This window comes from Mesoplodon densirostris, chromosome 4, assembly GCF_025265405.1.
Source record: "Mesoplodon densirostris isolate mMesDen1 chromosome 4, mMesDen1 primary haplotype, whole genome shotgun sequence".
Classification (NCBI taxonomy): domain Eukaryota; kingdom Metazoa; phylum Chordata; class Mammalia; order Artiodactyla; family Ziphiidae; genus Mesoplodon; species Mesoplodon densirostris.
Genome location: NC_082664.1, coordinates 75,537,565 through 75,563,591, shown reverse-complemented (window position 1 = coordinate 75,563,591; position 26,027 = coordinate 75,537,565). Strand labels below are relative to the sequence as shown.

General features: G+C 50.6%; 1 protein-coding gene across 1 annotated transcript; it reads left to right on the top strand.

Moving 5' to 3' along the window:
• Positions 1-16,686: 16,686 nt before the first annotated feature.
• On the top strand, positions 16,687-25,814 carry NFATC4 (nuclear factor of activated T cells 4). The gene is made up of 10 exons (XM_060096374.1): positions 16,687-16,904; positions 18,002-19,097; positions 20,451-20,613; positions 21,212-21,411; positions 21,706-21,878; positions 22,357-22,497; positions 23,418-23,473; positions 23,755-23,881; positions 24,077-24,658; positions 25,392-25,814. Exons 1-10 carry the CDS (start codon positions 16,805-16,807, stop codon positions 25,457-25,459), a joined length of 2,706 nt encoding a protein of 901 aa, XP_059952357.1. The 5' UTR covers positions 16,687-16,804; the 3' UTR covers positions 25,460-25,814.
• Positions 25,815-26,027: the final 213 nt, after the last annotated feature.

Sequence of the window (26,027 nt, the reverse complement as noted above, 5' to 3'; positions counted from 1 at the left end):
GACCACTTCCTTCTTTGACGGAAGCCTCTGCAGTCCCGCCCTCAGGGGCGGGGGGAAGGGGGTGCCGGTGGGGTGCCGAACGGAAGCTAGTGCTGTTCCTCGGGTGCCACGGCCAGGTTCACTGTCACTGGGTATGCAGGGCGCCACGGAAGGAGTCCTTACCTTCTGGGAACCCACAGTCAACCGCCTTCTAAGCTGCTGTCTCTCCCTTCTCCCACCGGATTCCCAGCTCCACCGCCAAGCCTGGGATGGTGAGGATTGGGGGAGATGTTGCTGAGGAGGACATTATGGTCCTACGCTTCCGCTCTCCCCCAGCTGCCTTAAGATCACAGCTAACACGTGTCTAAAGCTCACCGTGTAGGAGGTACATATTATAGATTAGCTTACGGTAATTCTCACATCAACCCTAAGGAGATAGGTACTGCTTTTGTTACTTCTTTATAGGTGAGGAAGCGGAAGCACGGATAGTGTAAGTACCTGGCCCAAGCGTGTGTGGAACTGACCTCCAAGCCTGGCTCTGAACCATCAAGCTTTGCTATTTTCACATAGGCTTCAGCTGGTGGGGGAGGTGGCTGGGGTAGGTGTGAAGCAACCAACAGTCTGCATTCCTGCCCTTGGTAGTGATTTGTCTGCTGGCAAGACCAAGACCCACTCCCAGGGTGTTGTGGTCAGCTAGGCGAATTGGGCCAGCCAGAGTTTTGCTGATATTGTGGTGTATACTGCAGTGGAAACACCTCAGAGCCTCTCTGCCCTCTCCCCCAACGGCAAATCCTCCATGCAACTTCTCTGGTTAACAAATGTTCTTGCCAAGCATTTACTCTGGACAAGGGCCCTGGAGAACTCAGGAGCAAGGGGAGCCTTAAGGATTCAGGGTAGACAGAAGGTGTCCATATTTTACCTGCCCAAGGCCTGACCATGGCTGGAGGTTGTGGAATTAGATATAGCCAGCCTTAGGCACTCGGTTCTTTTTGGGGAGACCCAACCCTGTGGTTCATGGGTCATGGGCCAGGGCTCACCGGAGGGTGCTCACCTTGGTGTGAACTTTCCATTCTGTCCAGTGGTCCATGGGCCCTGCTAGTTGGAGCAAAAGTGGCCAGCAGTTAACTGTGGTTTCTCGAGCACCTGGAACTCCAGGATCCACATCATGGATTCTTGTGGAGTCAGTCCATGCTATTTTCAACCTATTTAGGGAATTCTTAGACTGTAGTCTCTTTGAAAGCTGGTACATGGTAGGTACCCAGTAAATATTTGTTGAATTGAACTAATAAATGAACAACGAAAACTTTTTTTTTTTTTGCGGTACGCGGGCCTCTCACTGTTGTGGCCCCTCCCGTTGCGGAGCACAGGCTCCGGACGCGCAGGCTCAGCGGCCACGGCTCACGGGCCCAGCCGCTCCACGGCATGTGGGATCCTCCTGGACCGGGGCACGGACCCGCGTCCCCTGCATCGGCAGGCGGACTCTCAACCACTGCGCCACCAGGGAAGCCCTCTTGGATTCTTTTTTGGGGAGCCCTCTCCAGTGCCCAGGGCATGCTCTTCTCCTTTAGTGTTCCAAGCAGGTCGAAAGTCTCTTTTCACTTGTTTTTCCTTAGCAAAGTGGAGGGACTGATGCTTTCGCAAAGAACCATACTGTCTAGGGCCACCTGCCCCAGCAAATGGAATCCCTGTTTATCATCTGTTTCTTCACACACCGGTTTCCCAGTGGTGTCCCACTGGCAGAACCTAAGTTGCCTGTCTGCACACTCGAGGCAAGGGAGACTGGAAAGGGTAACTTCTTTTTTTTCTACCTTAGCATGAAGGGACTAAAAAGATTTTGAGCAGCCATCAATGACAAGTGTCCACACACATACAACAACCATAATGCACCTTCTACTATCAGTGTGGAGTCCTTCTCTCTTCACTTACTGTGTCTAGTTAATGTTGATGATCTAATTTCTGTGCTCTCCTAGCCCCTCTCATCCCGGTAAGGCAGTTTTCCCAGCTGGATGTTCTCCTCCCTCTCTTCCCCTTCTCTCTCTCTCTCTGTCTCTGTCTCTCTCTGTCTCTCTCTGTCTCTCTCATAGGGAGTTGACTATAGCCTAATGGTCAAAGGTCCAGGCTCTCAGATCAGGCTACCTGGGATTCAATTGCGCTTCTGCAAGTTACTAGCTCTTTGACATTTGCCAAGTTACTCAACTTCTCTGAGCTTCAGTTAATTATAGTACCTACAGGGCTGGGCTGGTGTGAGGATGAAATAAAATAATACAGCACATTTCCAGGCACATGTTATGTGCTTAATAAGTGACAGACATTAATACAATCAACATTATTGCATTTCCAATCTGAGGAACATTTCTAATTCACTATAGGTAGAGCAGAGAAAAATGATTTCACTGCTGCTCAGTGAAATAGCTAGCTTTTCCTTCTGGTAAATTCCCAGCCCCACCCTTTCCTCCCAGGGCTCCTCTAATGACTCACCCATCAGGTATTCTCACTCCTCTCTTGCAGACAAGTGTCCCGAGGGAGCGATTGAGGAGGTCAGTTGCGTCCCTGCCTGTGGTCTAGAGGAGTTCGGGCTTTAATCCTGAGTCTCTAGCTTCTTGGCTGTAAGGTTGTCTAAGGTTGAGAAGGTCACATGGTTGACCCAAAGATGGGCTTTGGGCCTGAGGCGGCTGCTTTTGGTGCTCCCTGCCATACATTCTCAGGCCGCCTTTGATCTGAGCTGCCGCTGCGGTGGATGGCCCCACGACCCTGCCAGTGCCCCATCCAAGAGGCCTGTCTCTGTTTTTCTCCCTCAGTTGACAGAACTGTGGTGAGAGGAGAGGAGAGTTAATGCCCTGGGGGTGACCCTCTCAGTGGAGGACATGGGTCAGTGCCCCAGCCTCCTTTCTTTCAAAGGGTCAATTCTGGGGTGTGTTCTACAGTTCTTCCGAGGGCCTCTGGCTAGACTGAGCTCCACAACAGGAGCTAGCTCAGTAGGTACCTTTTGCGGGCATTTTCTCCTACCCTGACTCACATTTTCTGCTCCGTCCCTCCTGACCCTTGGGACCACTCTCCAGGAAGTCTCAAGTTCTGGTCTCAGGCGCTATTTTCAGGGGAACACAATCTAAGCCCTCTGCCCTGTTTCCTCCTCATTGTTTATCCTCTGAATGTCTTTGTGACTAGGATCCCTCCCTGACTGGAAAGAAAGAAGAAAGGAGGGGAAAAGAAGTGAACAGAAATGAATCTAACTCTCTCAGAGATGGGGAATCATGTATATGGGCACCTATGGCTCTCTCATCTCTTATCTCATTCAAATTTTAGCAACAAACCTGTGAGGCAGATAATTATTAGTCCCATTTTATGGATAAAGAAACTGAGAGGCTGTGAGAGGTTAAGTAACCAGCCTGAGGTTATACAAAAACTTTGTGGCACAGTGGGGTTTTAAACCCAGATCTATGCTCCTTCAGCTGCTTTCTTTTATGGATGAGGGCCTTTGAAAGAATCTGGAAGCAGGACTTTGAATCAATCAAGTAAGACTATCAGCTTTTTTAAGCTAAATATTTGAACAGTGTTATTGAAGTAGAGCTGACATTCAGTAAACTGCACATATTTAAGGCGTACAATGTGATGAGTTTTGACATATGTATATGTCGGTGAAACCATCACTACAATTAAGGTAATGAACATATTTATTACACCAGAAACTTCCTTGTGCCCCTTTTCAATCTTTCACTCTGCCTTTCTATGCTATTTCCCCTTTCCTGGTAACCACTAATCTGCTTTCCGTCACTTTGTGATTGGTTGGCATTTTCTATTTTATATAAATGGAATCACATAGCATGTATTCTTTTTTGTCTGACCTCTTTCACTTAATGTGATTATTTTGAGATTCACCTATATTGTTGTGTGCATAAGTAGTTTATTCCTTTTTATTGCCAAGCAGTACTTCATTGTACCACAATTTCTTCATCACTTTGCCTGTTCATGGACAATAATTTTTGGCTATTACAAACATACATGTCATGTACACATCTTTGTATGGACCTATGTTTTCAATTCTCTTGAATAAATATCTAGGAGTGGAATGCTCAATCATATGATAGGTATATATTTAACTTTTGAAGAAACTGCCAAACATTTTGCCAGCATGGTTGTACCATTTTACATTCCCACCAGCATTGGGTGAGTCTGAGCTCACACGGAACTATCCACCACAGAGGGTCCTACACAAGATGAACCCAAACAGACCTACACCAAGACATATTATAATAAAAATGGCAAAAATTAAAGATAAAGAGTGGATTCTAAAGGCAGCAAGATAAAAACAAAGAGTTAATTACAAGGGAACCCCCATAAGGCTTTCAGCTGACTTCTCTACAGAAACACTGCAGGCCAGAAGAGAGTGGCAAAATATATTCAAAGTCTTGAAAAGGAAAAATCTGCAACCTAGAATACTCTACCCAGCACTATTATCATTTAGAATATGAGGAGAAATAAAGAATTTCTCAGACAAGCAAAAACTAAAAGAATTCAGCAATACTAAACCTCTCCTAAAAGAAATATTGAAAGGTCTTCTTTATATAGAAAAGAAGCAAGAAGATATAGGAAGGAGAAAATCATAACTGGAAAGTAAACCACTTAAATTAGCCAGTATACAGATTAAAAAGAAAAAAAAAACAACTATTTGTGCAACGAGGATCGCATGTGCTGCAACTAAGACCCGGCACAGCCAAATAAATAAATAAATATTTTTTAAAAAGTAGAAGAAAAGAGAGAGAACCCAAATAAACAAAATAAGAAATGAAAAAGGAGAAATCTCAACTGATACTACAGAAATACAAAAAAAAAAAAGAATACTGTGAACAATTATATGCCAAAAAATTTGACAACCTAGAAGAAATGGATGACTTTCTAGAAATATACGGCCCACCAAAACTGAATCAAGAAGAAACAGATAATTTGAATAGGCCAGCCACTAGAAGTGAAATAGAATCTGTGATTTAAAAATTCCCTATAAACAAAAGTCCAGGACCAGAATGCTTCACAGGCAAATTCTACCAAACATACGAAGAACTTATACTGATTCTTCTCAAACTCTTCCAAAAGATTGAAGAGGGAACACTCTCAAAGATATTCTATGAAGCCACCATCACACTGATACCAAAACCAGACAAAGATACTACCAAAAAAGAAAATTACAGGTCACTATCTTTGATGAATATAGATGCAAAAATTGTCAACAAAATATTAGCAAATTGAACCCAACAACACATAAAAAAGATCATACAACATGACCAAGTGGGATTCATCCCAAGTTCACAAGGATGTTTCAACATATGCAAATCAATCAATGTAATACACCATATAAACAAAAGAAAAGTCAAAAACCACATAATCATCTCAATAGATGCAGAAAAAGCATTTGACAAAATTCAACATCGATTCATGATAAAAACTCTTACCAAAGTGGGTATAGAGGTAACATACCTCAACATAGTATAAGCTGTTTTCGACAAACCCACAGCCAATATAATAGTCAACAGTGAAAAGCTGAAAGCCTTCCCACTAAAATCTGGAACAAGACAAGGATGTCCACTCTCACCACTTCTATTCAACATTGTATTGGGGACTTCCCTGGTGGCGCAGTGGTTAAGAATCTGCCTGCCAATGCAGGGGACACAGGTTCGATCTCTGGTCTGAGAAGATCCCACATGCCGCAGAGCAACTAAGCCCACGAGCCACAACTACTGAGCCCATGTGCCACAACTACTGGAGTCCATACGCCTAGAGCCCGTGCCCCACAACAAGAGAAGCCACCGCAATGAGAAGCCCGCGGACCACAATGAGGAGTAGCCCCCTCTCGCTGCAACTGGAGAAAGCCCGCGCACAGCAACAAAGACACAATGCAACCAAAAATAAAAGAAACTCCCCCCAACCCCCCCCCCAAAACCCCATAGTATTGGAAGTCCTAGCCACAGCAATCAGAAAAAAAAAAGGTATCCAAATAGGAAGGGAAGAAGTAAAATTGTCATTATACACAGATGACATGATACTATATTTAGAAAACCCTAAGGACTCCACACAAAAACTACTAGATCTAATAAATGAATTCAGCAAAGTAGCAGGATGCAAGACTAACATTCAGAAATCAGTTGCATTTCTTTACACTAACAATGAAATATCAGAAAGGGAATGTATTTCCCACCTCTCATAGGACCTGATCCATGACCAAGTCTCATTTAATTTTTCCAACTCAGGAAATTGCTTTACTTACTATCTTTTGAGTGTCTATTATGTGCCAGGCACTGTAATTATGCATCATACACTTCTATCCAGCCACTAACCTTAAGTAGATACTAGTTCCCCCGTTTTATACATGAGGAAATTGACACAAAGATTAAGGAGTTTTCCCAAAGACAACTCTGAAATGGTGAAGCCTAAATCTAGCCCAGGTCTATCAATCTGACTCCAAATCTGTGTTCTTCCCACTATACTATACTACCTCTCTCCTTCCTACTTTTCTGAGCAGACAGAAATTACTTTCCTTCCTATCTCTTCAACATTACTCCATATCTTCACCTATTTTTTTTTAAATTAAAGTATTATTTACCATGTTGTGGCAATCTCTGCTTACGGCAAAGTGACTCAGTTATACACACAGAGAAGTTCTTTTTTTTAATATTCTTTTCCATTATGGTTTATCCCAGGAGATTGGATATAATTCCTTGTGCTATATAGTAGGACCTCGTTGTTTATCCATTCTAAATGTAATAGTTTGCATCTACCAACCCCAAACTCCCAGTCCATCCCTCTCCCTCTCCTCCTCCCCCTTGGCAACCACAATTCTGATCTCTATGTCTGTGAGTCTATTTCTGTTTTGTAGATAGGTTTGTTTGTGCCATATTTTAGATTCCACATATAAGTGATATCATGTGGTATTTGTCTTTCTCTTTCTGACTTACTTCACTTAGTATGATAATCTCTAGTGGCATCCATGTTGCTGTAAATGGCATTATTTCATTCATTTTTATAGCTGAGTAGTATTCTATTGTATATATGTACCACATCTTCTTATCCATTCCTCTGACATGGACATTTAGGTTGTTTCCATGTTTTGACTATTGTGAATCGTGCTGCTATGAACATAGGGGTGCATGTATCTTTTCAATTTAGAGTTTTTTTTTTTTTTTTTTTTCTTTTTGCGGTATGCGGGCCTCTCACTGTTGTGGCCTCTCCCGTTGCGGAGCACAGGCTCCGGACGCGCAGGCCCAGCGGCCATGGCTCACGGGCCCAGCCGCTCCGCGGCATATGGGATCCTCCCAGACCGGGGCACGAACCCGTATCCCCTGCATCGGCAGGCGGACTCTTAACCACTGCGCCACCAGGGAGGCCCTCAATTTAGAGTTTTGTCTGGATATATGCCCAGGAGTGGGATTGCTGGATCATATGGTAATTATACTTTTGCCTGATGATTCAGGAGAAGCATAGTTGTTGCTGAGACCTGAGAAAAAAGTATCCCTGGTAACAGAGTGAGGACTCCGAATAGCTGCTGTAGATGTCGTGGACAGCATTCCTAAAATAGGATAACCATGACTGTCATGAAGCTGCTTCTTTTTTATTTAGATAAATTTATTTATTTTATTTATTTATTTTTGGCTATGCTCGGTCTTCATTGCTGCGTGCAGGCTTTCTCTAGTTGCGGTGAGCGGGGGCTACTCTTCGTTGTGGTGCTTGGGCCTCTCATTGAGGTGGCTTCTCTTGTTGCGGAGCACAGGCTCTAGGTGCGCAGGCTTCAGTAGTTGTGGTACGTGGGCTCAGCAGTTGTGACCTGCAGGCTCTAGAGCTCAGGATCAGTCATTGGGTGCACGGGCTTAGTTGCTCCGTGGCATGTGGGATCTTCCCAGACCAGGGCTCGAACCTGTGTCCCCTGCATTGGCAGGTGGATTCTTAACCACTGCACCACCAGGGAAGTCCCACTGCTTCTTTTCTTTTCTTTTTTTTTTTTGTGGTACACGGGCCTCTCACTGTTGTGGCCTCTCCCGTTGCGGAGCACAGGCTCCGGACGCGCAGGCTCAGCGGCCACAGCTCATGGGCCCAGCCACTCCGCGGTACACGGGATCCTCCCAGACCGGGGCACGAACCCGTGTCCCCTGCATCAGCAGGCGGACCCTCAACCACTGCGCCACCAGGGAAGCCCCCACTGCTTCTTTTTAAAAAATCTTTTTTTAATTTATTTTTTAAAATCTTTGGCCGCACTGTGCAGCATGCAGGATCTTAGTTCCCTGAACTGGGATCGAACCAGTGCCCCCTGCATTGGGAGCATGGTATCTTAATCACTGTACCGCCAGGGAAGACCCAAGCTGCTTCTTCTTAACTATGAAAAGAACTTGATTCATTCTGTATAATATATAATGAGAATAATTACATGTTAAGTCAAGAGTATCTTAATTAATTAATTAATTAATTAATTAATTTTTGGCTGTGTTGGGTCTTCGTTTCTGTGCAAAGGCTTTCTCTAGTTGCGGTGAGCGGGGGCCACTCTTCATTGTGGTGCACGGGCCTCTCACTGCCGTGGCCTCTCTTGTTGCGGAGCACAGGCTCCAGATGCGCAGGCTCAGTAGTTGTGGCTCACGGGCCCAGTTGCTCCGTGGCATGCGGGATCCTCCCAGAGCAGGGTTCGAACCCGTGTCCCCTGCATTGGCAGGCAGTCTCAACCACTGCGCCACCAGGGAAGCCCAAGAATATCTCATATTAGAGGAAATATGAGTAACTGAATTTTATGGATAATCCCTACGTCCCATTTCTCTAGTTTGCAGAGGCTGCTAATTGACCCCAATAGTCTTTCTTCCCATCTTCTTTAGTAATAGAACCTGATATTTTCAGGTGAATATATGTCCACTTGGAATAAATACACTTCCCAGCCTCCCTTATACCTATATGTGACCATGTGACTAAATTCTGGACAATTGGAAGTAAATATAAATGGAGTGCGGAGGAAGTGGTGTGTATTCTTCTGCTCTTTGTTTTCCTGTTGGTTTAAAAGTGAATGTGATGGCTGTACCTTGAGCAGCCGTCTTCCATGAAGTGGGATGCTAATGATGGTGGAGCAGCAAGATGGAAGGAGTTGGGAGTCTCATAGTTGTGACGTTGACATACTACACCTTGAATTTTTACCTGTAGAGCCTTTATATGAGAGAGAAATAAACTTCTATCTTATTTAAGCCACTGATATTTCAGGTTTTTATGTCATACCCAACCAAACCTAATTCTAACAGATGCACCTAGTTATTAAAACACTATCTCTTACCAACTCTTCAATCGGTCAACAAATATTTTCTATCAATCTCTGTATCCCAGAGCTTAGCATGGTGACGGCACATAATAGATGTTCAATAAATGTGAGAGATTAAATATACAAATGGACAATGGCCAGACCACATATAACAATAGAACTCTGACCTGTAATCTACAGCAACTCCCCAGACCATTATCTACAGTAACCAGCCTAGGAAGCCAGCCTACTATATATGTCAGGCTTGCAGGAATTCAGACCACTATCTCTAGCAACCAGCCTAGGGAGCCAAAAATTAAGTCCTGTAACAATCTTCTCCACACAGCTAGATCTTGATTAATAAGTGACAGCTTCCCTAAGTTTTGTTCCTGCTTCCAAACTAGGACCAACTAGAGAAAGCCAAACAATGCATCTTTAACCAATCACATAGGAGGCCCTGCCTTCAGTTAGCCCACCTACAGCTTCCCCATACCAATAGCTTCCAATCAGGTCATACCCAAAGCCTTTCTTTTTTTCCACAATAAAGCTTCCCTACTCCTTTACCTGACTTTGAGTCTCTGCCAAAATGCAAGTGAGGGTGGCTGACTCCCTTGCTGGAGGAAGCTCTGAACAAATAGCTTTTGCTTGTTCTCATTTGATTGGTTTTCATTTATTTCCACTAGTGTTTATTAAATATACGAAATGTAAAAAAAAAAAGATTTTGGTAGATAATTAGACAGCCAAGGTTCCTTTCAGAGAATTTATACTCTAGCGGGGTACACAGACATTAAACAGTGTTTACACAGTTATATTATTACAGTTGGGAGATGTGTTATGACTGCTATGAGAATGCTATGAGGGCCTCCCTGGTGGCGCAGTGGTTAAGAGTCCGCCTGCCGATGCAGGGGATACGGGTTCGTGCCCCGGTCTGGGAGGATCCCATATGCCGCGGAGCGGCTGGGCCCGTGAGCCATGGCCGCTGGGTCTGCGCGTCCGGAGCCTGTGCTCCGCAACGGGAGAAGCCACAACAGTGAGAGGCCCGCATACCGCAAAAAGAAAAAAAAAAAAAAAAAAAAAAAAGAGAATGCTATGAGATTATAGCTGAGATCTAGAGATTAGTAGAAGTGAGATTATAGCTGAGATCTAGAGATTAATAGAAGTTTGGCAAAGAAGGTTGTGTGTCAAGAGACATCCAGGTAGGAGAAACAGTAACTGCAAAATCCTGGAAGTGGGAAGGACTTGGTACACACCAGGAACTGAAAATGTCCAGGACCGTGAAGAGACTGTGCCTCAGGTCCTCGTGTCTAGCTCCCCAGAACTACTACTGTCTAGCTCCTACATGCCCATCCTTCCTGAAGCCTGATTCTCCTTTTCTTTTAGTTCTGTGATCTCTCCTGTCAAAACGTTCCTCTTTTGCTTAAGTTATATGGAGCCAGTTTCTGTTGCTTCCAACCAGTCATCTCTTATTGATAGAATTGCTTTGTTACATCTCCTGAATTACCAGTTATTGTTAAACTATTTTATTAGCATGTAGCATTTCACATTTACATTTTATCCCCCAATTAGATAACATGTAACTGGAAGGAACCACTAAGTTTTGGGGTGGTTGGTTACACAGCATTTCCTCAGGCTTGAGGTCCAGGATTTAGGTGATGAGATCTGGGCCCTTGTGCCTGAGCTTGGTGCCAAGATGGGATGAGACTTGAAGGTCTTATGGGGAGGGGATGAGTGTGGGAAGGATGTGTATTGTTATGACTAGACTGTGACAGATTTTATTTTCTAAAGATGACCATGTGTATGTGTTTATCACATTCTGCATGCTCTTCTTGCAATGTAACTGATATTTCTTCCACCTAGAGTTGGGGTCTCTGTTCTCACCCCTTGATTCTGGCCAGGGGCTTGTGACTTTCAAGACTAGGTCATGAAAATGATGTAGTTTCTACCTGGAGCTCTCTCTCAAAGTTGCCATTTTGTAAGGAATCCCAAGCCACAAGGAACAGTCATATGTATGTGGTACAGCCAATTGCTCTAGCTAGTCTCAGCCACCAGTCAATGTCAACAGCTAGACCTGTGACAATTCTAGCTCCTAGCCTTCAAGTCCCTCACCAGACATTGTGGAGCAGATAGGAGCCTTCCTCACTGCTGAATTTCTTACTCACAGAAACCATGAGAGATAATAAATGATCATTGTGTTCTGAAGCCACAAAGTTTTGGAAGTGATTTGTTATGCAGTAATAGAAACTATTACATTATGTAAAAACTTGAAGTTTTTGTGTTTAAAATTTTTCAGTGAAGGAGACATCTGAAAGCTGTTAGCTTCAACCCTGGAGAAACAAAGACATATTGTAATTTTTGGAATTTATTGTGAAATGGGATTTTTAACGAATTGTGCCAATCTTTTCCTTAGATTTTTTTCTAAATATATATATTGCTTTCTGTGGAGAAAATTTTTAAATTAAAATCAATATTTAGTCATAAAAATGAATGATGTACTGATGCGTATTACCAATGGATGAACTTTGAAAACCTTATGCTAAGTGGAAGAAGCCGGACACAAAAGGCAACATTATGTGATTCTGTTTACATGAAATGTCCAGAATAGGCAAATCTAGAGACAGAAAGTGCATTAGTGGTTTCTAGGGAGAAAGGGAAGGGGAGAATGGGGAGTGACTACTAACAGGTAAGGCATTTCTTTTTGGGGTGATGAAAATATCCTGGAATTAGATATGGTGATAGTTGCACAACCTTGTGAATATACTAAAAAGGTAGGAGCTGTACACGGAGTTGTACACTTCAAAAGAGTGAATTTTATAGAATGTGGATTATATCTCAATAACAAATTAAGATTATTAAAAAGTTTCCTTTGATCAACCATAAGTGAGATAGATCAACAAATCTGGCTATACTGTCCATATGTGAAGATCAATTTTGACAAAGTCACTGACAAATTTGCAAAAATTAAGACTTGGAACAGAAATTGTAATGTTATAATTCATTTCTATGACAGACCAATATGTAAGTATATGTTTTCCCTTTGTATTTAAAATAAAAGTATATGAAATAATTGCAATTATTAATCTGTTGCCTTTTCCTGTCTTTTACTGTTTTATCTATCTATCTATCTATCTATGTATTTACTGGCCTTGTTAGACATATGAGCATAGGAAGTCAATAAAAGAAAATTATTACTCTTTCCATTTTTTCTGGCTATTATTTTTCATATCATGATTAATACTGAAATTATTTTTTTGTTATAGAGAAGAGTTTAAAAATGATATGCTTCTGTTGTCAAATGTGTAAAGTATGCCATTGGTGTTAGATACAGTTATTGAGAGTCTAAGAAAAAATCAAGGTCTAAACTGGAATGGCAATGAAGGGAATGCAAAGGAAGGAGATAGATAGGTAGATAGATATAGATATAGATATAGATATAGATATAGATAGATACATAGGTAAATAGATACTCTATGAATAAAACAGTTCTGTACAGTTAGGGGGCAAGGAAGAGGGAGATGTCAAGTACAAAATGTATCTCCAGCCTGATAATAACTGGCAATTCTTGGGAGTATGGTTTATAAATATAGGTACCCAATGCCTAGAAATGCCTCTGAACATAGAGGTTCCTCAATACATATTTTTTGTTTGACTGAATGATCTTGTATAGCATTGGTCCCCAACCTTTTTGGTGACAGGGACCGGTTTCGTGTAAGACAATTCTCCACGGACGCGGTGGGTGGGGGGATGATGGTTTCGGATGATTCAAGCGCATTATATTTATTGTGCCCTTTATTTCTATTATTATTACATTGTAATATATAATGAAATAATTATACAACTCACCGTAATGCTGACAGGAGGCGGAGCTCAGGCGATAATGCGAGCGACGGGAAGCCGCTGTAAATACAGATGAAGTTATGCACGCTCACCTGCCGCTCACCTCCTGCTGTGCGGCCCGGTTCCTAACAGGCCGAGGACTGGTACCGGGGGAGGGGGTTGGGGATCCCTGTTGTATAGGACACATTTTAATTGCTTCACTTACTCTCCATCCATCTTTTTACTCCAGCTATTACTGTGGCAACCAACTGCTTGTCCATGTCACCTGACAGGACCTACTCACAGGCACAGCTCCTATCTTTTTTGCATCTTGCCCAGGGGCTTCTTTGCTGCAGCCTTGTGGGACACCTACAGTTTTCTGACCCTCGTGTAAGACTGGAAGAGTGAGGGAATTAACACACAAGGGGCAACTCTTGACAATTGGGGGTGAGGGCAAGCAGACAAATATCCCATCTCTTGAATCACATTCTGTATGGCTCCACAGAAGGTGCCCAGGGGGGACAATGTTCCAGTTGCTCAGGGTGGTAACCAGCTCCACATCACACCCTTGGACTTTCCCCTTTCACTCTTTCCAGCCCCCCACTTTTGTCCCTTGTGATTGCTCTCCGCAATAAACTACCTGCATCTCATTCTTTTTTCAGGCTCTGATTTTTGGGGGAAAGCCCACCCTAAGACAGATTCCTACGTATAATGTGGTATAGTGGAATTAGCACTGGACAAGGACCCAGGAAACCTGGGTTCCAGACCTAGCTCTGTCACTAACCTCAAATAAAGAGTTGGATGATTTTATTACTATTTTCAGATGCACATGTATTGACAGGAAAAGCTCTCCAAGCCATTTGTTAACTGCGAAAAAAACAAAAAGTCAAGAAATATGCTTGCAGCATGGTCTGAAGTACACAGAAAGAGCAGGCATGTGTACGTATATAGATTAAAAAATTTGTACAAAATGGCGGAGTAGCAATCGAAGCTTACTATATATTTTTGTATGGCTTGAATCGTTTACAAGGAGACGGTATTTTGTGTAACTGAAAAGAAAAAAAAAAGAAATAAAAAGAAAGTCCACCTCCAAGGCGTTGAATCATGCTTGTGAAAGTGGAGAGCATAAGTCAAAGCGCTCCACGAACACAAGGTGAGAAAGCGGAGCTGTGTTCAGGTGTGTGCGCTAGGGGGCAGCCGAGCGAGGACAAAGGGCTGACGGGCGAGAAATCGGACCTGCGGGAGGGAGGGCGGCTGAGTCTTTGTAGTCGCCAGGGGGCAGATGTGTAGGGCAAACGAAACCTACAACCATCCACTCTTCCCCTGGCAGGATGTTGCAGAAGTCATAAATTCCATCCCTCTGCTGCAGCCGAGACAGATCCGAGGGTTTTCAGAGTCATGGGGATCCCCCTTCTACTCCCCACCGAGGGAAGCTTGGCGCTCTGAGCAGCCTGTAAGCTCGTTCATACCACATTTACGCTCAACAACTCTTTTCTCCGCCCGCACCCCCGGCCCCCACCGGCAGAGGGGAAATTGAGTCACTGGAAGGCGAGGCCAGAGTCGCCAGGGGAATGTGCGCCAACGCCAGCCTTCAGGGCCTTCCAGATGCTGGGAGGACGGGGAGGGACCTCCAGGAAAATACACAAAGTGGGGTGAGAGGGGGGAGCGGCAGGCTGGGCAGGAGCTGAGCCAGACACATGGAGAAACGCTGCCCAGGATCAAAGGAAATATGACATTTGAAAAGAATGTGCACGTCTGCTTGTGCTGCGGAGGCGGGCAGGGCGGGGGCGGCGTGTGTGGGATCAGGGGCTGGAGCGGGGTCGAGGTCTCTACCCCTGCCCTTCTCGCCTCCGCTTCCCAAGTTCCTCTGCCCGCCTCTTAGGTGGAGGCTGGCCGGACGTTTCAGGATGTTCCTCGCTCTCCCTCCCCGTGGGTCTCTCCTTCCTTTATTTCCGAGATGAAGCTGGAAGGGAAATGTAACCTGAGGAGACCAACCGAAGGGGGAAAAAAAAGAAAAGAAAAGAAAAAAATCAAACCAGGCCGCCTCCCCGCTCGGCCTCGGAACATTCTTCCCTCCCCGCCCGCCTGGCTTCTTCTCCCCGCCCCTCCGGCGTCTGGGCCCTGGGCTCGCCGCCGGGGCAGCTCCGCACGTCACTGGGGTCCCCCGGGGCTGGGGGGGTCCCCAGGGCGGGCCAGAGGAAGGGTGGGAGGGAAGGGAGGGGAGCCGCATCGGCCGCAGCGGAGCTCGGGCCGGCCGGGCCGGGCCAGCCCTCCCCTCTTTCCCGGCCCCGCCGAGCCTGTTTCTCATTAGAGTAACGGGCGCGGTCCCACCCCGGCTGCGGAGTGTTTGTAAACGTCTGACCCGAGGGCCGTCGCTTAACCCTTTAGATGCAGGGCTGGGGCGCCGCTGGGGGTGCGGCCCTGAGCCGGAGGGATTTAGATTAAAGATAGCTGCAGCTTGTTAGACAGGTTTGTAGCCTACGGTCTGCTAGGGGGAATGGTACCCGCCTCCCACCTCCCACCCCCCACCCCCCACCCCCCACCCCCCACTCCAGTCCGGCGTCCAAGTAACTAATCTCGATCTAAATCTCTCTCACACGACAGGGCCCCACCATGCCTGCCCTTCCTAGAAATTCCAGTCCGAGTCTTTCTTCCTCCTCCCGCACAGGTGACAGGTGTCCAACCCTGGGGCCCACAAGGTCGCTGGGCTGCGGGGCTCTGGTAAACCTGGTCAGGATTATCAGGAGAGCTGGAGCGGGTTGCCATCGGATCTGAGATTCATTCCAGACTACGGTTCTAGGGAGGAGGGAGCCGACTTCCCTAAGGGGCTAATTAATGGCCCCTCTGGGCGGCTGAGACTAGGGCAGCGGTAAAGTCCGGCCTGGATCCTCGCCCATCAGGAGCCGTGGACCTTTGAACAGTGACCCAAGACCGCTAAATGTTCTTCATTTTGGGGGGAGGGGGAGAGATGACCGGTGGAGGGCCTGATTCGGCAGGTCAAAGGCTTCCAGAAGGCCTAGGCAGAGCGGCCTTAGGCTAGGGTCTTCAAAGGAATGGACTTCTCCTCTTCAGAGCAGCCTGGAGCCATTCTGCACCCCAGAGCCTGGCTGGCCTTAGGCTTGGAGGAAAAGGGGAGGAGAGGTTGTCCTTCCTTGCTAGTTTCTGTCTGCACAATTCTTCAGAAAGTGTCTTCCCTGGGCCCTCTACACTGTGGGCCCAGGATGTGGCCCCTTTAAGGCTCTCGGACCCGGAGCCCCTGAACTTAGACTAAGTTGGGGATTGTGGTGGTAGTGCTCCCTGCGGGGAAATGATTGTCACAACTGTGGGCCAATAGGCATCATTATGGTCTTACCACGCTTGAGAGACCGTTTTCCAATTCAGTTTTGTTCTTTTTTTTTTTTTTTTTTTTTTTTTTTTGAGGAGGAGGGACTGGAGAGAGGGGAGAGAGGGAGGGAGGGAGGGAGGGAGGGACGGGGGGGGACAAGGGGCGCGTGGTTTTCCCATCTCATCCCTGGAGGAGGGGCTGGAGCATCCCGGGCAGCCAATCAGAGACAGGCTGGGGGGGCACTTTGAAGAAGTTTGGGGAAAAAAGTTTGGAAAAGTTTCTATAATAACGAGGGGGCGTCCGGAGGGAGGCGGCAGTGGCGGAGGGGGGGGCGTCTCAGAGAAGGGAGGGCGGGAGCCACGGGTCAAGATACTGCAGCCTCCTGAGATCCCCCCTCCCACCCAGACCGGGACCTGGGGGCTCTGGCCGGATCCATGGGGGCAGCAAGCTGCGAGGATGAGGAGCTGGAATTTAAGCTGGTGTTCGGGGAGGAAAAGGAGGCCCCCCCGCTGGGCGCGGGGGGGTCGGGGGAAGGTCAGTGCGGAGCTGGGAAGGGGTCTTGGGGTCCGTGAGGGAAGGGCGCAGGGATCCTGAGTCTGGGGACTTTCGGGCAGAGAGCCTGGGGTGAGAGATGAGGGGCTCAGCGGTTGCGGAGAGGTGCGGGGCTCGGGGGTCTGCGGAGGTGAGGCTGGGGACCCGGCACCACTTTCTCCTTTTTAGGTCGTGACTGGGGTGGGGGTGGGGGGGTGCCGTTGGCTGCGCGCCGCCTCTCGGCTGGGCTGTCACTGGGATGCGGGGCGGGCGGGAACAGCGGTCCCGAGAGCCCCGGGCGCTGCCAGGGAAAGGGGAGATTGGGCTCCGGAGCTTGCCCCTTGGGGACCGAGCCCTGGGCCCGCAGACGGGACGCCAGGGGCTGGGGGCGCTCTCAGGCCCAGCCGGGGCGCCCCTCCCCCTCCCCCGTCTGGCCGCAATGAGAGGCAGATGGCGGGGATTGAGCCGGGGGCGGCGGCCGCCGCTCGCACGGAATCCGCGCAGCCCGCGCCACCCCCTCCCTCGCCCGGCCGGCGCGCGGCACCCCTCCGCTGCACCCCCGCCCCCAGATTGGGGGGAGTGAGGGAGGAGCCACCTTCCCTTGTCATCACAGCCCTGGAGCCCCCCTTCCCCTGGCCACCGTTGCGATGGCAACTGGGGCTCCTGCCAGCGCCGTTTGGGGGTTTGGGAACCGCTGCTAATTGGGTTCATGTGTGAGTCGCCCCCAGCTCAGCCCAATGCTTCCTTAAACACGCCTCCAGGCCCAGCTCCAGCCCCTCTCGACCCGCCTCCCTTACCTTGAGACCCGCCCCGTCTGGTACCCCAGGTCCCAGGGCCAGGAGCTCAGAGTGTGAGGTTCGCTGCGTAGGAAAAGACCTGACACGTCTGGCTCCATCTCCTCCACCTTCCCAAGGCCAACTTTGCTTTTGTCTTTGTGGCTCTGAAGGGCATCTCAGAGACCTCTCTTTGCTGAGGAGGGGGCAGCATACCAGACTTGGGAGGTTGCCCGCTCAAGGAACCTAGACATCTCACCTGCTTCTCTCTCTCCCCAACTCCTGTGACATCCCTCTCTCTGTCTCCTTCCCTTCCCATTTTGACAGAACTGGACTCAGAGGACACCCCACCATGCTGCCGTCTGGGCCTGGGGGAGCCCCCTCCCTATGGCGCTGCCCCTATTGGCATTCCCCGGCCCCCACCCCCTCGGCCTGGCATGCACTCCCCACCACCCCGCCCGGCCCCCTCACCTGGCACTTGGGAGAGCCAGCCAGCCCGGTCAGTGAGGCTGGGGGGGCCGGGAGGGAGTTCCGGGGGGGCTGGGGGAGGCCGTGTTCTTGAGTGTCCCAGCATCCGCATCACCTCTATCTCTCCCACTCCCGACCCGCCAGCTGCGCTGGAGGACAACCCAGATGCCTGGGGGGAAGGCTCCCCCAGGGATTACCCTCCACCAGAAGGCTTTGGAGGCTACCGAGAGGCAGGGGGCCAGGGCGGGGGTCCCTTCTTCAGCCCGAGCCCTGGCAGCAGCAGCCTGTCTTCCTGGAGCTTCTTCTCAGATGCCTCTGACGAGGCAGCCTTGTATGCAGCCTGTGACGAGGTGGAGTCTGAGCTAAATGAGGCGGCCTCCCGCTTTGGCCTGGGCTCCCCACTGCCCTCACCCCGGGCCTCCCCTAGGCCATGGACCCCCGATGACCCCTGGAGCCTGTATGGTCCGAGCCCTGGAGGCCGGGGTCCAGAGGATAGCTGGCTACTCCTCAGCGCTCCTGGGCCCACCCCAGCTTCCCCACGACCTGCCTCTCCATGTGGCAAGCGGCGCTATTCCAGCTCGGGAACCCCATCTTCGGCCTCCCCAGCTCTGTCCCGCCGAGGCAGCCTAGGGGAGGAGGGGCCTGAGCCACCTCCAGCACCCCCATTGCCTCTGGTCCGGGACCCGGGCTCCCCTGGCCCCTTTGAGTACACGGGGGCCCCACCAGCCGAGAGCATCCCCCAGAAGACCCGGAGGACTTCCAGCGAGCAGGCGGTGGCCCTGCCTCGGTCTGAGGAGCCTGCCCCGTGCAATGGGAAGCTGCCTTCGGGAGTAGAGGAGGCCGGGGCTCCTCCCGGGGGTCCTCGGAAGGAGGCTGCCGGCATGGACTACCTGGCGGTGCCTTCCCCACTGGCTTGGTCCAAGGCCCGGACTGGGGGACACAGCCCCATCTTCAGGTGAGGGTTGTGTCTGACATCACTGCTGTCTCCAGTCATCTCACCCAGGGAGCAGGAGGGCCAGGGGATGGGTTTGAAGAAAGGTCCTAGTTCTGTGTCCTTGGCATTTCAAAAGAGAATCTGCTACCAGCTTGGCTGCTGGTAAACTACTCAGTTTTAAGGAGAATTTTAAAAACGCACCCCCTTTGGACAGATGATTTGCAAAAGGACAGTCACTCCCTGTGGATCAATTAGAAAAAGCCCCTCCAGCCCCAGAAGGACCATGTGGGTAAAGGAAGAATTCCTCTAGGGTGTCCTCCACCCCCAGCTCGGTGCTGGAACATGGGCTGGATTTCAGCCCTACAATGGGCAGCAGGAAGCCTCCCTTCTCTAACTCGATTTCTAGGGCCTGACTTGTGGCTTAAAAGTATACCTGCTAGATTTGAATAAAGTCACATGTATTTGCAAGTCAAAGAATTCATGTTAAACCAAGTAGTTCTTGCTGTTCTTCTACACCTTTCACCCTCAAAGAACCTTGTCCATTTCAATAATCCTAAACCGTGGATGTCAGATCAAGCTGGCTCCATCCAGGAAAGTTTCCCTTAGTTGTTTCCAGACATTGCCAAGTATCACCTGGGGGCAATTACCGGTTGAGACTCCCTGGCCTAGGGTATCTGGGCGCTCACTACAGGAAAGTTGCAGATCCGTAACCCCCAGCTCTCTGGAACCCATCTGTTCAGCCCCAGCTAGTGGAAAGGGCGCTGGCCTGGGAATGGATGTGCTTAGTCCCGGCTCTGTCAGTTGCTGGCTTGCTGAGCCCTCTACGTTCTACACTCAGTTTCTTTATTTGGGTTTAACAAATTAACAAAGGGGTTAATTTCTGAGACCTTTTCTGGTCTGAAGTTGTGCTTCTTCTTCTTCTTCTTTTTTTTTTTTTTTAAATGTGGGATCTTAGTTCCCTGACCAGGGATCAAACCCATGACCCCTGCAGTGGAAGGGCAGAGTCCTAACCACTGGACCACCAGGGAAGTCCCTGAAGTTGTGCTTCTTTACTTGACTCTTCCTATCCAGGCTTGGGGGTTAAACTGGGCTTGGGGTTCCTCTTTATCCAGACCCTGTGTTCAGAGCTGGGAAGAAGGGAGTCTCAGTCCTGGTGCCCATTTATATACCCTCATCTCAAGGGGCTCTGAGGGGTCTGTCCCCCATCTCCCCTGCTTCTGGACTTGTGGACTGTTTTACTTCGGCTATAATTTTCTTTCTCCCATACCCACCGCCGCTTCCTCCCTCACATCCTGGGGAGCTGGGACCCAGGGCTGCCCTGATTGGGGTGTGAGGCTGCGGGTGATCACTGCTCTTCTCTCTGTCTCTGTCCAGGACCTCTGCCCTCCCCCCGCTGGACTGGCCTCTGCCCAGCCAGTATGAGCAGCTGGAGCTGAGGATCGAGGTGCAGCCCAGAGCCCACCACCGGGCCCACTATGAGACAGAGGGCAGCCGGGGAGCTGTCAAAGCTGCCCCTGGTGGTCACCCCATTGTCAAGGTAAGGGGCAGAAGCCAGGCCTGGTAGCCTCTCTCCTCTCCAGTCCCAGATCCCTGCAGATGGGCTCCAGCTGTGCAGACCCATGGCACTGCCCTTTCCCACACTCCCTCTCAGCGATGACCCTGCAGGCGGCCTGGGGGAGGGACTGGTGTTGGGGGAGGAAGGGTGCACTTCAAGGACCCGGATGTACTTTCTACTCCTCTGTCCCTCCACCCCCGCTCCACTCATCCCTTGGGACACCAGCCTTATGTCTACTCTGGAAAATGGTGGCCTGCCAGATGTGGGGGAGGGGTCAGGCTGAGGCCAAAGTTCACTGGGAGTTAGGTTGTCTCTGTTGAGTTGGGCCAGTCTCCCTTGGAAGATTTTCCCCTTTGCCCAGCCCAGTTTGGGCCTCATTCCAAGAATAACACTGTGAACTCCAGGCCACGTTTTCGCCACAACTGGTGGAGAAACTAGTGCCCATTCCCCCCCCTGGAAATCCCTTCCAGGATATCCTTTATCTTTCACTCCTCTCCAGGGGAGGACTGAAAACTTAGGGATGGATGAAGGATGAGACAGTGGGGATTTCAACTGGGTGGCCTTTGTCTCCCTCTGCCAGCTCCTAGGCTACAGTGAGAAGCCACTGACCCTACAGATGTTCATCGGCACGGCAGATGAGAGGAACCTGCGACCTCACGCTTTCTATCAGGTGCACCGTATCACAGGCAAGATGGTGGCCACGGCCAGCTACGAAGCTGTAGTCAGTGGTACCAAGGTGCTGGAGATGACCCTGCTTCCTGAGAACAACATGGCAGCCAAGTAGGTTCCCACTCCACTTCCCTTTATTCTTCGGGCTTGAGGACTAGCATTTTCCATGGGGTCTAAGCTAGGTCCACTCTTCCTCTCCCCAGAAGAGTTAGACATCATCCCTAGGAGGTGTCAGGCGTTCTCACCATCTCGAAGAGGACTTTGGGGCTGGGGAGCACTCTGGAGAGGCCACCTCTGGGTTCAGATAGCCCCCCCATAGTCTCCCAGAGAAGGTCATTTAGGGCTTTGGATGGAGGGTGATTCTGGCATCAGCTGGGAGGGCTTGCCTTCCATTCTTGGCTTCAGCATTGACTGTGCCGGAATCCTGAAGCTTCGGAATTCAGACATTGAGCTGCGGAAGGGTGAGACGGACATCGGGCGCAAGAACACACGCGTGCGGCTGGTATTCAGGGTACACGTGCCCCAAGGCAGCGGGAAGGTCATCTCGGTGCAGACAGCATCGGTGCCCATCGAGTGCTGTGAGCAAAGAAGCCCTGTAGCATCTCTCTGTCTCTGGCTAACTTCTTGTCTGTGTGTCTGTCTGCCCATCTCCTCTGCAGAATGTGCGGTGCCCTGCTGGTCCTGGGGACACCTGTAAAGGACCCAGCCCTTATTTCTATCATGGATGGGCTGGGGGAAGTGTTCTACTTTGCCCCTGCTGCAGATTGTGCCTCTGGGTTGGACCAGAGCAACCCTGTCCTCCATCTGCCCCTGGGTATCCCCCATGTATTTGTTTGCATAGCTCTTAGGCCTACCCTGTTCATCTCTCTCTTTCTGCCCAGGAGCAGTTCCTTACATGGTCTGTGTGACCCCAGGGAGACCATTGTTTTTCTTGTGTGTCTGCTTCTGAGGAGGGCTCCTCCAGGGCCCTGTGACAGTTATTCGAGGGAGGGTTGGGGCACAGGAGGCTGTCCTCTCCATACCAGCCAGCCAGGCCTTTCCTGCACTGCTCTGCAGCCCAGCGCTCAGCTCAGGAGCTGCCCCAGGTGGAGGCCTACAGCCCCAGTGCCTGCTCCGTGACCGGAGGGGAGGAACTAGTGCTGACTGGCTCCAACTTCCTGCCAGACTCCAAGGTGGTGTTCATCGAGAGGGGCCCTGGTGAGTATCTATGGGGAGGGGGGGCGGGCAGGCAGGAAGAGCTTGGAACGGGAGGGTGAATGATCTCTGGCACTGTCTCTAAACTAGCAAGTTGCGCCTCAATTTCCTTATCTGTAAAATGGGGCAGATAGACTGCCCATCCTGTTATACTGTCTCCTTCCCATGCGTACCCTAGTCATCTGAAATGCTCAGGATGGCAAATAAATGTAAGAAATATACATTCTTTTATTGAGGAGTCAGCTTTGAGCTAATTTACCCCCATGTGGCTGGGGAAGATGAGAAGGGAAGAGGTGACTTATACCCTCACAGGTGGACCCTGAGCCCCTCCTGAGTTATGGGACTGGCAGCACAGCTATGATTACAGGAGGCTGTGAGGTGCCCCAGAATAGAGCTGCCGGGGTGGAGAAGGGAAGACTGAGGGACCCAGGTATACTCACCAACCTGAGACCTCTGCTCTCCCCAACCTTGCCCACCCAAAGCCCCAGCCCTATCCTCAAGTTTAGCGCCCTAGGACCATATCAGAGCAGAGTTAGAGGTTCTGGGTCATGAGACTTGGGGTCTCATAGCCTCCCTTCAAGCTGAGATCCTTTCCTACCCTTGAACTTCTTTCCAGCTCTGTCATGGGAGGGAATGTTTAGGGTTGCGTGAGAGGGTTCCAGAGTTGTTTCTGGTCCCTGGACCGGCCCTGCCATTTCTCTTGGCCTCAGCTTGTGGCTCTAGATCTTGGAGACCATTTTAAACCCTGCCTATCCTATTCGGTTGAGTAAACATGCAGCGGGCTCCTCTGTGAGCTAGGCCTTGTCAGGACCTTCTGAGTCTGGCCTTGGCTCCAGCAGGAGGGGAAATGGCAGAGGCCTGGGCACGGGGCAAGGGGTAGGGGCCGTGCGGCTGGGCTGGAGCTCCCTGTTCTTCCTGCACAGACGGAAAGCTGCAGTGGGAGGAGGAGGCCACAGTGAACCGGTTGCAGAGCAATGAGGTACCCGTGTTACTAGGGTCCCCCCTGTGGGTGAGAGTGGGGTGGGAGAAGTCAGGAGATTCTCAGCCGGCTCCCTTGCGCTTGGGAGTGGACTCCAGCAGCTATCTGTTCTTTTCTAGAGGAGGCAACCTGGCCACTCTGGAAGCAGGGACACCTCTAGGAAATGAACTTTGCTCCTTTGTAAATGGAAAAAGCCAGGAGGTGGAGTTAGGGTACTCGGAAGGGCTGGGCTGAACCTAGATCCCTGAGGGCCCCCTGCCTCATCCTCTGCTCTTCCCCAGGTGACGCTGACCCTGACCATCCCTGAGTACAGCAACAAGCGGGTGTCCCGGCCAGTCCAGGTCTACTTTTACGTCTCCAACGGGCGGAGGAAGCGCAGTCCTACCCAGAGTTTCAAGTTCCTGCCTGGTGCGCTCTGGAACAGCCCATGGCGGGGGGATACGGACGTGGGGACCGATGCAGGGGCACAGGGATGCAGTGCCCCATGGTGAGGGGTCAAGGGAGGGATGAGACCTAGGGATAGAAGAGACCTAGGGTTGGAGAGTGTGCGGCGGGGAGACTGCCAGCCCTCTCACCAGCGTGTCCTCCTTCCCATCCGCCCAGTGATCTTCAAGGAGGAGCCTCTACCGGACGCATCTCTCCGGGGCTTCCCTTCAGCATCGGGCCCCCACTTTGGCTCTGACATGGACTTCTCACCACCCAGGCCCCCCTACCCCTCCTATCCCCATGAAGACCCTGCTTATGAAACTCCTTACCTGTCAGAAGGCTTCAGCTATGGCACGCCCCCTCTGTACCCCCAGACGGGGCCCCCGCCATCCTACAGACCTGGCCCGCGGATGTTCCCTGAGACTGGGGGTACCACAGGTTGCGCCCGCCCACCTCCAGTCTCATTCCTTCCCCGGCCCTTCCCTAGTGACCCCTATGGAGGACGGGGCTCCCCCTTTCCCCTGGGGCTGCCGTTCCCTCCTCCAGCCCCCTTCCGTCCTCCACTGCCTTCATCCCCACCACTTGAAGGCCCCTTCACTCCCCAGAGCAGTGTTCACCCCCCACCTGCTGAGGGATACAATGAGGTAGGGCCAAGCTATGGCCCTGGGGAGGGGGCTCCGGAGCAGGAGAAGTCCAGGGGTGGCTACGGCAGCAGCTTCCGAGACAGTGTCCCTATCCAGGGTATCACGCTGGAGGAAGGTGGGTGTGGGACCAGGGGCTGCGAGTGTGAGTGTGTGCAAGAGATTGCTCTGCATGTTTGCTGAGGGCTGGAGCTTGGCTTCCCAGAGGTTGGGCCTCCGTGGTCCCTCAGGGCCAGCTGGAGGGCCTAAGGAGGCCAGTGCTTGGTGCGTGTGGCCAGTTGAATTCTGAAGGGGGCACAGAGTACCTGCCTAACCTTTCTGCTGCCTTGGCCCTTGGCCCCAGATCACAAAATCTCAGGGCTAGAAGTACTTGCAAGATCATTCAATCTAGCTCCCTCAATTTGCAGATCCAGGCAGTGAATTTCAGAGAGGGGCAGTGGCTTGCTGGTGTCCCAGCCAAGCACGTTTTCCCTTGCCTCAGCTTCCCCCTAAACCTGGTGACAGTGGTCTGGATTGGTGATGAGGAGCCTTCCTATTTCGCCTCTCTTTCCTCCCACTGGCTACACCCACCTCCGGCCCTGCTGACAGTGATTGCCCTGACGCTGCAGGCCAAGCCAGCAGGAAGGGGCTGCACGGGGGCCTGAGAACCCACGTGGATGGAGTTCAGCAAGATTTGATTGAGAGGAGGGGTCAGGACACAGTGGGGAAACTGAGGCCCAGTGGTAGAGAAGCCAGTGCAGGAGGAGCCTGGAGGCATCCTAGACGGAGGCCTGCCTGGAATGGATTGGGGGTCTCTGGAAAAGGAGGCGACCTGCCCCTTGCCCAGTCTCTCAACTGCCCCTCCTTTACAGTGAGTGAGATCATTGGCCGAGACCTGAGTGGCTTCCCTGCACCTCCTGGAGAAGAGCCTCCCGCCTGAACCATCGCCTGGCCCCCACGCCCCCCTGCCCTGCCCACTTGCCCTTCATCCTGGGGTGGCGGTTCCAGAGGCTTGGGGGCCAATCTGGTTCCTCTTTCCCCAGTTTCTTGCCCGCTCTCCCCTGCCCTCCCTTCCCTCCCCTAGTTGAGGTGTGGCCCCTGGGGCCTGGTGCTGCCTTGGAGGGCTGGGGGCGGGGCAATGTGGAGGCCTGGGATGGGGGTGGACCCTGGGTGGGGACTGGGAGCGAGGACTGGAGGACTGCCGGGAGTGAAGGCCGTGTCTAGATTGTGTACAGACCACGGTGCTGGGAGGCTGGGGCCAGGTTGATGGGTAATAAACTGCTCGCTGACTAGTGTTTCAGGCTCCAAAACTCTTTGGAGAGAGAGATGGGGCAGCCTACTCTAGCCCTGGCCAGAGGAGGCTTAGAACCTGGAAAGGGATGGGATGTGGCTGGGAAGATTGCATCCCAAAGAGTATCAGTGCAAGGGGGTGGGGAGGGTTTGAAGGGTCCCAGAGGCTCCCTAACTGGGGTCAGGTCGGGAGCCAGGGTTTGTAGACCTCTCCTCCC

Excerpts from the sequence above, each read along its gene's own strand:
- NFATC4 (XM_060096374.1), top strand. The coding sequence starts at position 16,805 with ATGGGGGCAGCAAGCTGCGAGGATGAGGAGCTGGAATTTAAGCTGGTG. Across the intron at positions 21,412-21,705 it reads GAGAACAACATGGCAGCCAA|CATTGACTGTGCCGGAATCC; the intron begins GTAGGTTCCCAC and ends TCTTGGCTTCAG. Across the intron at positions 24,659-25,391 it reads GGGTATCACGCTGGAGGAAG|TGAGTGAGATCATTGGCCGA; the intron begins GTGGGTGTGGGA and ends CCTCCTTTACAG.